Raw genomic sequence first — 15000 nt, forward strand, 5'->3', positions numbered from 1 at the left:
ATCAGAGGTTACTCAGGTAAAAAGCTGTTTTTTTTAGCTAAGATCAAAGATCTAATGTAACGGATCTGTACATACGACTATGAATATGTATATCTGAAGTGTGTTTTTACCAATATATGACTCGCGTCGTATTATATATTTTTTTTAATGTTTTAATGTATTTTTCTATGGTCTTCTGTAGTTCTTGTAAGTGTAGCGTCTATAGCCGTAGTCTGTCATGTGTTTTAAGTCTCATGTGGACCCCAGGAGGAGTGGTACCTAATGGGGATCCTGACATCTACCCACCCTGTAGATGTAGTCCAGCAGGGGGGCCTTGTGGGAAGTGGGGTCCTCCAGCACGGGCATGGTGATGGGCTCCAGCAACAGGCTCAGGGGGACGGCCATGCACCAGTCCAGCAAGCAGAGCAGCAGGGACACCATTAGCTGAGTCACACAAAGACCAGGACCGGAGGGAGGAGAGAGGAGAAAGGAGAGAGGGGAGGCCTTTTCCATTAGCACAGCACAATGAAACCCCTACTGTAGTAAGGCGAAGATAATCAATATCACAGTCAGAGACGAGATGAGGGAGAGGGAGGGGGGGGGGGGGGGGGGAGTGAGGGAGGGAACACACATACAGTGCAAGATTCCTATGCAAATGCACTATATAGAGTAGGAAAAAAAGAAAGAAAAAAAAACTCAGGTCATTTCACGCTCTTTCAATTCCCCTGTACCTTTTTGTCCGCCTCCACCGCCGAGTGCTCTGCGCTTGGCAACAGGAAGGCTATGGTGGCCACAAAGATCTGAGACGAGAGAGAGACAGAAAGACTTTGATGATCCATTGGTATTCCTGGGTTGATAGTGAATAGTTTGTGTCATGATGGGGGGGGGGGGTGGACTGCGGGTGAGGGGTGAGGGGAATTCAGCCTTCCGAATTCACACTAGCACACTTCAAAGAACGAAGCCATGTGCTGGCCAAGCATTCTAAGCGGTAGGCTCGTGTGGTCATTTGAACACTAAATGCCTCCTACCTCGATGATCTTCTTTGGGAGAGAGCGCTCCAGTCTCTGGAGGTGTTCCCAGTGAGAGATGAGGAGCTGGAAGAGGTCGCAGGCTACCTGAGCCACTGCCTTGTTCCCAAACTGGTCGGAGAGAGAGAGAGAGAGACAGAGAGAGAGAGAGAGAGAGAGAGAGAGAGACAGGACAGAAGACAAGAGACGAGGGCTGAAAACAAGCACTCACACACTTTGGGGTCAACCACGGGTAGAGCCAAAATTGGTTTGGAAACATCTTGGTTCTGGCAATGTGTCGGCATGAATGACGAGAGAGACTCGTTCTTTTCAAAGCCTCAGTTCATCATTAGGGGGGGGGGGACTCATCAGTAGACAATATTCTCTCAGAAGGAGAATGTCTGTGATTTGGAACTAGAATAGTAGGACATTGAATTTCCATTGTTTTTTTGTGTGCCTGAATGCCTCTCGACGTGTAACCCCACCCCATAGCCTTTATTTTGCCTGTGTGTCAAGTTCTGCAGGGGAGTGATTACTGCTCCATTAGAGGGGGGGGTGGGTTGGGGGGGAATTGGTCTAGCAGGAAGCTGGGAGATGAGGCTGCTTAAATTGGCCTGTATCCACTGAAGAGCGAGTGGGCTGGAAATTACGCCACCGCCCCCTAAGCCCCCTTTCTCCTCTGCAGCCTCGGCAACCAGCGCTCCTCTCTCTCTCTCTACTGATGGAGGGATGGGAGAGCTCTTCTTCCACGTTCTCTCACACACACAAAATTGGTTTGTAGTCTTTTTTTTTTCTTTTTTCCATAATCATCCATCCATTTCCTAGTATCCATGTAAAGCTATTATGTAAATAACAATAATTATGTGTAGAACGCTTTTCATTTACAGGCAGAAATGTCAAAGCTGCAGTCTTCACATAATAAAACAAAAAATGAGTGCAAAATGTGTCTGGAAAAGTTAGTGATGAAGGCAAGAAAGAGCTGGTTGAACACAGGAACCACACACACACACACAGACACACAGACACAGACACAGACACAGACACAGACACAGACACACACACACACACACACACACACACACACACACACACACACACACACACACACACACACACACACACACACACCTTTAGTGTTACGCCCAGCACGTTGATGGCATCCTTGACCTGGTGGTGGATATTCTTCTGCATGAGCTCCTCACACACCCACAGGCCCAGACTACACACAGCTACACACCTACAGCACAGGGGAGGAGACCACAGGACCCGTCAATCATCACACACAGGCAGGAGTGAGGAGGACAATTTTAAACGAGGATGTTGAAAAGCGATTTCATTGGGGATGAAAACACGCTACCACCCTAAAAACAAAACAAAACAAAAAGTAATTGTGATACTAGTATGATCCCAGTTGAAATGGCTTCTTTACGCTACTCTCTCAACGAAATGTATCCAAAGTACACACGTCTTAACGATGACCCCCGTGGCCTCCATGTCCATGTCATGAATGTCCTACTCTAAAGCAGCCCTTCACAGGGTTCAGACCCCCCCCTACCCGGCTCCTTCACAGGGTTCAGACCCCCCCCTACCCGGCTCCTTCACAGGGTTCAGACCCCCCCCTACCTGGCTCCTTCACAGGGTTCATTCCTCGCCGTCTTCAGCAAGATGTTGACCAGATAGTCCTGAAGGGAGAGACAGCATCATCAGGTTCTATTTCCACTGTGCTGTGCAGAACATCCAAACCTTCATTCCAACCGCCCCCCCCCCCCCCTCCCCAAAAAATAACTCACTCATTCTGAAGACGTTTAAGATTTCTAAGGCTTTGTACTGTATTAATTGCCCAATTATTATTTTTGGGGATAGATCAATTTTTGTAGAATTGTAGTACTATTCGATAGCATTGCTTGCTCATTTCTAGTGCCCTTTTTCCCCTCCCTGCCCCAAACCTTTTCCACTACACGAACATTTTAATTATACAATATTATTATTATTATTTATAAATGTTTTGCCCAACCACCAATGATGAACTAAATGACCTAAAAGTAGTAGAATCTCTACCTTGATGTCCTCGTTTCCCACCACAATGTCGTCTGTGCCGGGGACGGTCTGCAGGAGAGGGATCTGCAGGTAGAGGTTGGGGAAACACACCAGGGACCCCAGGACCGTCTGGGCCTCTATCCTCGGAGCCTGGCACAGGAACAACCGGGTTGGATTTCAAATGGATTCAAATGATGCTATCTCGGAACTCCGATGATGATGCTACGCTATACTGAAGGATGCATCTACATCAGCTGTGTTTGTGTCGTAAAGTGCCTCATGTCTGGGTACATGTATCCAGTCCAGTGAGTATATGTGTGTGTATGTATGTGTGTGTGTGTGTGTGTGTGTGTGTGTGTGTGTGTGTGTGTGTGTGTGTTGTGCTCCCTCTCGGTCCTCCTCTCACCTCGGAGGCGTCGGTGCTGAGGATGCGGGCGGCGGCGGTGATGAAGTCTCCCACCAGCATGGTGAAGCCGGGCAGGCCCAGGAAGAAGAAGCGTGGGGAGCAGGAGCGGATCACTGTGTTCAGAACGTCCTGGAGGAGAGGAGAGGAGACACACACACACACACACACACACACACACACAAGGGGGGTCAGGACACGTCAATTAAGTTTTCTATTGTTCAACATTCAGAGAAGACATAAAAAAATAAATAATAATAATTCCAAAACAGACACAACAACGGTCACAGTCAAAGACACAGTTGTAGAATAGCAATAAATAACCTGAGTGGAAGTGGAAGTCAGAGTATTTTTGATTCAAGGACTGTGAATATCATTGTCAGTATGAAAAGCATATTGAAGCCCCTGCTGTATTAGGACCACCGGAGAGAGATCTCAAATGGCATATCATAATAGAAACATATCATAATAGAAACATATCATAATAGGAACCACGGCGGCTGCCCGGTGGTAAAGAATGCTTGGTATTTACATTGAGCGTGTTGCAGTTGAGACAGTTGTATCCGAAACAAGAGAGAAAGAGAGAGAGATGTTTTGAAGGAATGGACAAACTGACGAACACTGCAATGGGTCACGGGAGCCCTTTCCAGAGTGCACTCAGGAGAGAGAGGCAGGCACTCCACAGCCCATCTCCCTCAGAGACCAGGGAAAGAGAGAGAGAGAGAGAGAGAGAGAGAGGCAGCAGATGTTGTTCAGGTTGTTCACAGCATAAGGGTGGAACAAAAGACCTCAACTTTCCTCAGCAACACACACACACGCGCGCATGCATGCACGCACGTACACACACATACATACACAGACACACGTACACACACATGCACGCACACGCACACGCACGCACGCACGCACGCACGCACACACACACACACACACGTAATTAAAGCCAGGGCTCAGGTATACCCTGAGGTATATCCTCAGTGACAGATGGGTGTTCTTTCTCTAAACATCGGCTCTTCCCGTACATGACGGTTCATGGTAATGTACAGTCATTGGTCTCCTTGCTAACAGAAGTAGAGACTCTTGAAAACATGTGTGAGTTTACTGAGGAGTACCTGTGGCCTCTTCAGTATGGCCTCAATGTCAGGACTGATCTGAAATTCTTTATGAGATAAGAATATCACACATAAGGGTGGAGTTGAACTGGTCTGCCCTTATCTTTTCAAGCGTGTGTGTGTGTGTGTCCGCGTATGTGTGTGTGTGTGTATATGTGTGTGTGTGTGTGTGTGTGTGTATATGTGTGTGTGTGTGTGTGTGTGTGTGTGTGTGTGTGTGTGTACACAGACATGGTCCGAGCCCAGAACACCTGCCTTCTCGGAGGCAGTAAAACGCGCGTCAATCAGGCCGTTCAAACACTGGCCCCGTGTCTCCCTAAGCCCTGAGCAGAGTAAAACACCCGCCTCGGTAAATACCCGCCACACACACTCCATCCCCAGAGCCCCCCCCCACCCCCCACCCTCCTCCCCACCCCCTACCTGCAACATTAATCACCTCAAATGGAGCTTTTGTAAACATTGAGCGGGGGAAACAAAAGACAAGTAGAAATATATGCAGAGCAATAACGAAGAAGTCAAAAACACACGGCGGGCAGAAGAGGAAAATTGGCTTGGAGCATTAGTCTCGCAGGCCCGTTCTACCCTCGTCTCAGCAGTAATTGACCTCTGAGGCATAATGTGCACAACAGTCAGAGGTAATTAACTGCCAACAAACTGTCCCTTGATTGCCTGAAATTAGCATTTTAGAGGAAGCGACAAACCTACAAAGTGTTTCTATTGTGCCTGTAAGTAGAGGGAACAGGATTTGAGGTGTGTGTGTGTGTACTTATGTGTGTGTGTACTTATGTGTGTGTACAGTATGTGTGTGTGTGTGTGTGTGTGTACTTATGTGTGTGTGTGTATGTATGTGTGTGTGTGCATGCATGCGTGTGTGTAGAGAGTGTTGGCAGAGAATAGGGAATAGGGCCTGCTCAACAAAAGATGCATTTACACCAGCCCTGAAAAGGAGGTCTCTTAACCCTTTTCATCTGGCCATGTCTGAAGGCGTGCCGCCTTCCATTCTGTAAACACCCAGGGAACGGACTTCAGTCTTTCCATTAGTACTCTACCACCTACACCAACTACTCTATTCAACACAATGCATATGCCCATTAGTACTCCATACTGAAGAACTACAATCCTGGCACTATAACCAGTACTCCCCCCCCCCCCACCCCCCCCCCACCCCTACCCGAGTATAAGCAAGACATGCTTATAGTTAGTGCCCACCTGTATGGCTATGTGGAAAGACATTTAATCATCAACTCCAACAAGCGCTTGGGGGGCTTTGAACTACTGTCCACTGACTAAATCAACTGTCAACATTTCCCCACTCTCTATGGGAATCAGTTGAGCGATCAGTTGACTTATCAGTGAAACGGTCCCTTTTCTTCTCCCTGATAGGTGGAGGTAAAGGAGCCGCCGGTCTGGGGAGGGGAGAGCAGGTGTGAGAGGAGAGAGAGGTTTATGGCCCTCTCTTGGCTCACACCCAGTGAAGAGATGCCCTACAAGCCCTACGAGGCCAAAAATTATAAAGTGTGTCAATGTTGTGATGAGATGTTTGAGCCAAAACACTTCTGCACACAATACAGTTTTTACATCTTGACAAGTTTCTCTTAATAAACAGATAAAAAAAATTTATTTCCACCATCGAATTATTCCCACAATTGTTAGCGTCTGTTGCGTTGTGTGTGTGTTGTGTTTTCTTTCATGCTGATTTTAGACAACCGAAAGCTTCCCCTAGGTACAGAGTGCAGAAGGTGTTTCAAGCACGTGGACACACACGTGTACGTGCACGCGCACACACACACACACAGACACACACACACGCACACACAATAAGCTACATTTCATCCTCTGTGTGTATATGGCCCATTTCTTCTAGCAAGCTGTGGCCCACTGATGGCCGATGTGCAACAACAGCAGCGCTGTTATTAGATAGATTACTGCTATTGTCCCATCGGCCATACCAGCGTAGCCTCTGACTGAGAGACACAGTCTGGACAATACCAGTGACTATGGCAGGGGAGGAGAGGAGAGGAGAGGAGAGGAGAGGAGAGGGGAGGGGAGGAGAGGGGAGGGGAGGAGAGGAGAGGGGAGGAGAGGGGAGGGGAGGAGGAGAGGAGAGAATCCCACCAAGGCTCTTATCCCCCTCTCGGCTCCCTCCCTGGGCTTCCTCTTACAGCAGAGAATGGTATCTAGGTAAGGAAGAAAACCTTTCTTTTCGCGTCCAAATACAGGTCAAGCACGTGGACTTTTTCATTTACAGTGAACACGTGGCCAAATGCTATGAGAGTATATCAAACCAGACCAGTGGAAAAACACATTTGGAAAATGAAGAGCGGACCCAGTCAAGACACAAACATAATGAGCATACACAAGTCTACGTGGAGAAGCTCCTTCAATAGAATGCTGTGATGGGCGTGTAACTGTGGGGTGAGAGAGACAGAGGGAGGAGGGAGGGAGAGAGACAGAGGGAGGAGGGAGGGAGAGAGACAGAGAGACAGAGGGAGGAGAGACAAAGAGACAGAGGGAAGAGAGAGGGAGGAGAGACAGAGAGACAGAGGGAGGCGGGAGGGAGGGAGGGAGACAGAGGGAGGAGAGAGGGAGGAGAGACAAAGAGACAGAGGGAGGAGAGAGGGAGAGAGACAGAGGGAGGAGAGAGGGAGATGGATTGGAGGGAAAGTGAGTGGTGATGGAGTAGAGGGAGAAGAAAGAAGAGATTTGGGAGGTTGGGATACTATGGGCAGTGGGTGGAGGGGGGGGGGGGGGGCGAGAGGGAAAAGAGGGAGGAAAAAAGAGGGAGGGGGGGCGGAGTAAGAGGCACTTTCTTATGTAAAGCAGGCGTGCGGCTGTCATCCATTGTGTGGCGTGAGGACTCTTTCTGCGGCCAATTTGAGCACGCTCCAGCGCCTGGCCCGGCCCGGTCCGGACCGCCCTCCCCCACCGTCTTATATTTAGGCACAACAAAAGCTGGAGAATGCCACGCTGCCCCTCTGTCCTCCCCCCCCCCCTCATTTCTCCACAGCGCGTTCCCCGAGACCCCCCCCCCCCCCCACCCCCTATCTGAGCCTCAGCCAGCGTGTCACTCTAACGGAGCGCGACAGACGGGGGGCGTAGAGAGAGGTCCTAGCAACCCCCCAGCTGACAGCTGAGCAAAGGGCTGGAGAAAACAGCACACTCTGAACCCAGAAGACCCACTAGAACCACACCACACATGACTGAACCACTCATCCCCCCACTACCCCTTCCATGTACCTGCGGCCAAGACCAGGTGGAATAAGTCCGATCCGTTAGCAGAGATGAAAGTACCACTACGGCTGATGACTCATCAGTAGGAAGTCGGTTACCACATAACAAGACATGACAACTGTGACACAACCAGAGCGCTATGTCCAAGCGACAGAGCATCGTCGTAAACCGACTCTCTGGAAGGGCGGCTACGCGTCAAAGCTCTGACGCCTTTGATTGTGGCGCCATCTAGTGTCGACGAGCAGAACGACCCACAGCAGCCACACGTGTACGGTCACAACGGTCTATTCCTCTGTGTGTGTGTGTGTGTGTGTGTGTGTGTGTGTGTGTGAGAGAGTGTGGCGCCCCCTCCTGGCCGTACCTGGTCCTCACTGGTGAAGCCCTTGTGCATGACGTGGTAGAGGTGGACCAGGAAGTCGCTGTTGGGAAGCACATCCTGGTGTTTGGTCATCATCTCACAGATGAGCTTGTAAGCCTGCAGCTTCCCCGCCTTGAATTCTGCGGGCAGCCTGGTGGCCTGGGGGGGGGGGGGGGGGGGGGCAGAGGGAGAGGGACAGGGTCACACTGGGTCAACACCATGGGAAAACTTCAGGTCAGTACTTAACATATTACATGATATCACATGTACACTCACTGAGCACTTCATTAGGAACACTATATTAATACTGGGTAGGGCCTCCCTTTGCTCTCAAAACAGCCTCAATTCTCAATTCAACCCAAAGATGTTGAAAACATTCCTTTGAGATTCTGGTCCATGATGACATGATTGCATCACGCAATTCCTGCAGATTTTTCAGGTGCACTTTCAAGCTGTGAATGTCCCGTTCTACCACATCCCAAAGGTGTTCTATTGGATTCAGATCCGGTGACTGGGAAGGCCACTGAAGAACACTGAACTCATTGTCATGTTGATGAAACCAGTTTGAGACGACTTTTGCTTTGTGACATGATGCGTTATCATGCTGGAAGTAGCCATTAGAAGATGGGTCAATTGTGGATCATGAAGGGATGCACATGGTCAGCAACAATACTCAAATAGGCTGTGGCATTCAAGTGATGATTGATTGGTATTAATGGGCCCAAAGTGTGCCAAAAAAACATTCCCCACACCATTACACCACCTCCACCATGAGAAGGTGTCCAGGTGTTCCTAATAAAGTGCTCAGTGAGTGTATATCAGATATATTTCAATATCAGATGTTGTTTATGAAAAGAAGACTATTTCTCAATAAATGCTAGGATGTGTTTGCGCTGAACAACCCACAACCCAAACAAATGATGGACCAGACATACAGGACAGTACACTAATTATTATACTCTTATTGATGTCATATTCCACACTTGTTGTCAGGGCCGTGAGAGAGCAGGTTTCAGGTGATGGTCAGGTGTGTGTGTGTGTGTGTGTGTGTGTACTGTACAGTATTGGACGTCTGAAGACATCACTCACCCTGAAGAGCCAGGAGGCTAGCATGCGGAGGGGAGGGATGAAGACGGGCCGGGGAGGAGAGGACTGGTTGTCCACGCTGATCCCCAGGTTGTCCCGGATCTACGGACACGGACACGGACACGGACACACACACACACACACACACACACACACACACACACACACACACACACTTCTAAATCAGGTCACGAACAAAGCCGTCCTCTCATCCACACACTTCTGTCTGCATATCACTCTGTATCGCTTCAAAACAACTCAACTCAAATAACAACAACTTTGACTCCTATATGGAAGTGAAAAGAGCGCATTAGACTCATAAACTATAAAACAACAACTTAAGACTTAATCATTTGTCTTAGAGTGGAGGCGGTCGGTGAGAGAGAGGGTCAGAGGCCCGGGGCTGGCAGGCTGGCAGGCAGGCAGGCAGGGCAGGGCAGGGCGTACCTTGGCCAGCTTGTGCCAGAGTTCGTACAGGTGTCTGAAGACCTTGGCGTGGATCCTGGGGCAGCGGATGCTGTTGACATCCCCCAGGATACCCAGAATCCTCCTCCACAGCACGAAGGCCGAGTCGGCGTGCCAGCCGGTGAGGCTGCCCCCGGCGATGATGCTGATGTCGTCTGCCAGACACTCGCTGCTGTCTACGAGGGGGGAGGGGGGGGAGGGCAGAGAGAGAAGGAGAGAGAGAGGGAGGGAGGGAGGGGGAGAGAGAGAGAGAGACAGAGAGACAGAGAGAGAGGGAGAGGGAGGGGGGAGAAAAATAACTCTGATTCATTACTGTATACCACTCAGTCTATCTACACCCCTGACACTTGCTTCCATCAATGCAGATCTAAAAAAATATCTATTCTAATAATCTAATTAGATATCTAAAACATCTGTTTAGATGTGCACTTTCTGGTCTATCTCCATTCCAAAGCCACAGCAAACACACCCAGGTCACACACACACATGAACAGCACAGTGGTGGTGGGTGGGGGGCGCCGTGGGTGAAGCATCTCTAGAGTACCACACAGAGGGAAGGGAGGGGAGGGGAGGGGAGGGAGGGGGATGACAGGGTGTGTGTAGGGGAGAGACGGTGGGTAGGGTAGGGAAAGGTGTGACAGGGTCTGGGTGTGGGTGTGTGTGTGTGCGTGAGAGAGAGTATGTGTGTTTGTGTGAGAGAGAGTATGTGTGTGCGTGTGTGTGTGTGAGAGAGTATATGTGTGTGTGTGTGTGTGTGTGTATATGTGTGTGAGAGAGTATGTGTGTGCGTGTGCGTGATTGTGTGTGTGTGTGTATGTGTGTAGGACAGGAGAGTAAAGGACAGGAGCAGTACCCATGTCCTCAGGCATGTGCAACACAGAATGCATGTTGTCCTCCAGGAGCTGGGGGCAGTCCTGGCACTCTGGGTGTACCAGCAGGGCTGGCGAGGCGGGGGGGTGCTGGGGGTAGTGGTGGTGGTGGTGGTGGTGGGACAGGGGGGCGGAGGAGTGGGGAGGGAGGGCACACTCAGGACCTAGAACAAGGGGAGAGGGAGAAGACAGCGGAGCTTGAGGGAGAACAGGCATAAGGGACACAAGGGAGGACGGTGGTTGGGAATTCATGACCATGAACCAATGGAAGGGTACAGACGGGGTGGAGGTGTGTGGGTGCGGGTGTGGATGGTGTGGTGAGTGTGGCTGGATGGGTGGAGGTGTGGATGGTGTGGGTAGTTGGTGGAAAATGTTTGCCATCATCCTATTCTGAGCCATTCACCTCATATTTAACCTTCTTCACCGTAAGACCCAACCCGGTCCAATAAGCACAAATCCTTCTTCTATAAACCATCCAGTCTCAGCTAACCTCTCTCAATATCCACGAGACATTGACCTGGCTAATCCTGTCTCTGAATACGGAGAGGAGCTTTCACCAGGTGAATCCACACCCTGGGAGCAGGTGGTAGCAGCCTGGAACCTGGGCCTCGGTCCAGGATGAAGACGTCCGAGTTGGAGGCGTCTCTGAGGAAGGAGACACTGGCCGGATCCGCTCTCAGGGCCGCTCTGCCAGCGACGCTAATCCCCACAAAGGTCAGGCTTGCTGTGAGCTGAAGCCCCCACGACCCCGAGGACTCACACTTCACATGGACCCGATGAACCCCATCCAACCCCCCCCCCCCCCCCGAAACGGACACCTCCATGAATCCACTGTTAACTGTTAAAACTATTGAAATAAAAACCCGCCCTGTGCGCTTATTGTGAGGAGCATAATGAACAGCGAATAAGAACACTCGAAAGGACATCCACTGTAGGCTCCGGATTCTGTGGATTATGTATTATATGCTGTGCCTATCATGGGCACCGACAAAATAATATAATCTGTCATTTAGCTGACGCTTTTATCCAAAGCGACTTACATTGCAGTGAGTGCATACATTTTTCAGTATAGATGGTCCCGGCGGTAAAGTGTTGTTAGTGCCACGCTCTACCAACTGAGCCACAGAGGTCCACACCCCTTGCAGGGACCCACTAACCCACCCACCCCTCCCCCCCCAACCCAGAGTGGATCCGGTCCGGTCCGGTCGTGTACCTGCCAGGGCCTCGTTGTGGCTGAGCAGCAGGTTCCTCTGGCTGTGGGGGTCAGTGGTGACGTCGATGACGGCGGACTGGGTGGACTGGGCGTTGGCCTCCTCCTCGAAGGCCTGCCAGGCCAGCAGGCTGACGTCCGCGTCGTTGAGGTAGCCGTTGGACGTCTCGCTGCTCACGCTCTCGCCTGGGGACAGAGGGAGGGAGGGAGGGAGGGAGGGACGCAGTGAGGCAGGGAGGGAGGGATGGAGGGAGGGACGGAGGGAGGAGAAAGGTCACTAAAAAACTCAAGAAGTTTTGGGAATCCATTTGAAACGATTTGAAATTTGGCACGTGTGGCGACCTCGTTATGTCCATAATTGATGATGTCCATGGTAATGCCTATTCCCATGCATTAGGTGGCGCTCTACGCACCTAATGTTCAGTGTCACTTGTAAACGAGTAAACGATACCCCGGTACTAATAAAGCAGAGTTCAAACTGATACAGAGGCCTCGACCTGCGTTGGTGGCGAAGCTCTCATGACAGAAAGTGTGACTAGATATATTATGATAGGACGGCGAGAACATAAATCCGCTCTAACACACAAAGTCAACCGGTGAGAGGCGTTTGGCTGCTCTCTCCCACCGGGGGGCCTGTCTCTCAACAAACACAGAAGACTTGGGAACAATGTCGTCGGTGCGTTGTTCAAGTCTCACTTTTCTCCCGGAGCTTGGGCCTCCCGTAGGCGGTGGGTGTGTCCGCAGGGTAGTCCAGCTCAGCGGGACTGCTGCTACGCCGGATCAGAATCTAGGAGAGGGGGAGGGGAGGGGAGGGGGGGGAGAGGGGAGGGCGGAGGAGAGGGTGGTCAGAGAAGCCTGGATCCCTCTGAAATGATCTTCTGATTGAAGTACTCAGTCAGTCATGGGCACAGTTTAGTAGATTCGGGATCAGGTAGGTGTGTGTGTGTGTGTGCATGCGTGTGTGTGTGTGTGTGTGTGTAGGGGAGAGTAGGAAACCTACCACGGGTGGCTCGGTGCTCTCCCTCCCCTCTCTCCTCCCCTCCGACGTCCTGCCGTCAGAGCCAAGGGAGGTGGGGGAGTACTCCCTCTTCTGGGCTGGAGGAGCAGAGCAGCTGTTAGTCTCACTGGACACATCCCAGAACACAGCCTAGTACCAGGTACTCTAGTCTCAGAGGGTTCAATATATTGGGGGGGGTCCACTGTGTCAGGTAGTCAGGACACATTCAGTAGAGGGCAGCTCCGTAGATTGTGTGTGTGTGTGTGTGTGAGTGAGTGAGTGAGAGAGAGAGAGAGAGAGAGAGAGAGAGAGAGGGAGGGAAAGGGAAAGGGAGAAGTGAGAGAGAGAGAAAGAGTGTGTGTGACGGTGTGTACCTGGGAAGGTGTCTGCCAGTTGCTGGGTGATGTCGGAGGTGCTGCTGCTACGTGGGAGGGGGCTGTCTCCCCCCCCCAGCTCCTCCTCTAAGCCACACTCTGACAGCTGGCACTCCTCCACGTCTGAGGACCGGACAGGACAGGACACACACAGTCAGAGCACTGCTGCAGCATCTCACACACACACTCACACACACACACACACACACACACACACACACACACACACACACACACACACACACACACACACACACACACACACACACACACACACACACGGGATCCAACACGACTACACAGCACTCTGGTCAGTGGTCTCCTTAACCAAACCATAACTCCTTCTTTGACCATTATGGCATTCATACAACAGTCACCTTTTAAGACCGTGTTTATTAGGATGGGTTATGAGCCACACAGACGAACACATGCAGAGGAGGGAGGAACCTACTGGAGGTTACGACACACAGCAACACACATCTTATTTTCTCACGTTCACCCCACTTCAAAGCAAACAACGGGACAGTGGTTAATTCCAGGGGGAACCGAGGCCTCCGCTCCACTGAGTTTTAACGTAACAGAGGACATGAGATTAAATGACACAATGGTACGATAGTTACAGACCGATGGAAGAAACAGGGTGGAGGAAAAGGCAAGGCGTGCACACAGACAGACACACACACAGAGACACACACACACACACACACACACACAGAAAGAGACACACACACAGAGACAGACACACACACACACACACAGAGACAGACAGACACACACACAGAGACAGACAGACACACACACACACAGAAAGAGACACACACACAGAGACAGACACACACACACACACACACACACACACACACAGAGACAGACACACACACACACACACACAGTCACAGACAGACTCGGCTCTCAGAAGAACACTTTACCTGAAAGCCTGTGAGAGCAAGTGTTACCAGCAGAGATACCAGGCAAGAAAGAGCTGACAGTGTGGAGCAGCATAGGGACACTTTTAGTAGCAGGCAAAGCCTCGTAAAGATGGACACAGTTGCTGATAGACTGGCTTCGCTTAGCTTCCATCCCAGAGGGAGAGAAAGAGAGGGAAAAAAGAGGAAAGAGGAAAAAAAAGTGAGAGAGGAAAAGAGAACAGAACAGAATATCAAAAGGGCATCACCGGTTAACATGTTTAACTCATTGTCGTCCGTTGTGAGTGGAACACCAATAGAAAAGAAAAGCCATGTCGGACCAATAGAGGGCAAACCAAGTCAGCCACTCCAAACTTAACATCTGTGGGTGAAGATGAATTTCCAAGCTAATGTACATGACATCAATGCACAATTCAAGTGAAAGTTGGGTTACTGGAAGTTCCGGGCATGAATAAGAACTAATAATTCAGCCGTAGGAAAGACAAAAAGTTATTGAGACGGGAAATTAGGAACTAATAAGTGAGACTACAAAAAAAAAGACTGTCCAATATAATATGTTCAAGCCCAAAACTCTCATTTTAAATTTGTCACTTGAGGGATCTTTACTTAAACAAAGCAACCATGCTCTACCACAATTGTGGCATAAAAAAAAAAAAAATCCTGCCTCCCCCCCCCCCCCATTCAATCTTCAAAAAATAATAATGAACAGAGAGTTAATTTATGCAGCGGATTGCTTTTGTTTGAAGACACGTTTAATTAGCTCTCTAGAGCAAGACGGGGGACAACAGAAAGTAGCTTTGAAGAAATCATGAAGCTTCTGAAACTCCACTCTGAGCAGAGGGCCTTTTGGGTTAGGTTTACATCAACTGTGAATGCCACGATATAAACAGCACCGTGTTTCTATCGAATGGTTATGACCAATAACGTAAACTTGATATTAGTAGCT

General features: G+C 50.1%; 1 protein-coding gene across 2 annotated transcripts in view; it reads right to left on the reverse strand.

Moving 5' to 3' along the window:
• Positions 1 to 15000, reverse strand: part of ralgapa2 (Ral GTPase activating protein catalytic subunit alpha 2) — a 97993-nt gene that overhangs the window by 45724 nt on the left and 37269 nt on the right. For both annotated transcript variants that reach the window (XM_083682742.1, XM_083682741.1), the window contains 15 exons: positions 13129 to 13251; positions 12758 to 12852; positions 12454 to 12544; positions 11761 to 11943; positions 10532 to 10711; positions 9661 to 9854; positions 9217 to 9315; positions 8131 to 8286; positions 3430 to 3558; positions 3045 to 3173; positions 2610 to 2668; positions 2115 to 2223; positions 1008 to 1118; positions 711 to 779; positions 286 to 423 (listed from right to left, as the gene is read on the reverse strand). In XM_083682742.1, the coding sequence (XP_083538868.1) occupies positions 286 to 423; positions 711 to 779; positions 1008 to 1118; positions 2115 to 2223; positions 2610 to 2668; positions 3045 to 3173; positions 3430 to 3558; positions 8131 to 8286; positions 9217 to 9315; positions 9661 to 9854; positions 10532 to 10711; positions 11761 to 11943; positions 12454 to 12544; positions 12758 to 12852; positions 13129 to 13251 (1865 nt within the window). The remainder of the gene's footprint in view (positions 1 to 285; positions 424 to 710; positions 780 to 1007; positions 1119 to 2114; positions 2224 to 2609; positions 2669 to 3044; positions 3174 to 3429; positions 3559 to 8130; positions 8287 to 9216; positions 9316 to 9660; positions 9855 to 10531; positions 10712 to 11760; positions 11944 to 12453; positions 12545 to 12757; positions 12853 to 13128; positions 13252 to 15000) is intronic.

Source organism: Argentina silus, assembly GCF_951799395.1.
Source record: "Argentina silus genome assembly, chromosome: 13".
Taxonomy (NCBI): domain Eukaryota; kingdom Metazoa; phylum Chordata; class Actinopteri; order Argentiniformes; family Argentinidae; genus Argentina; species Argentina silus.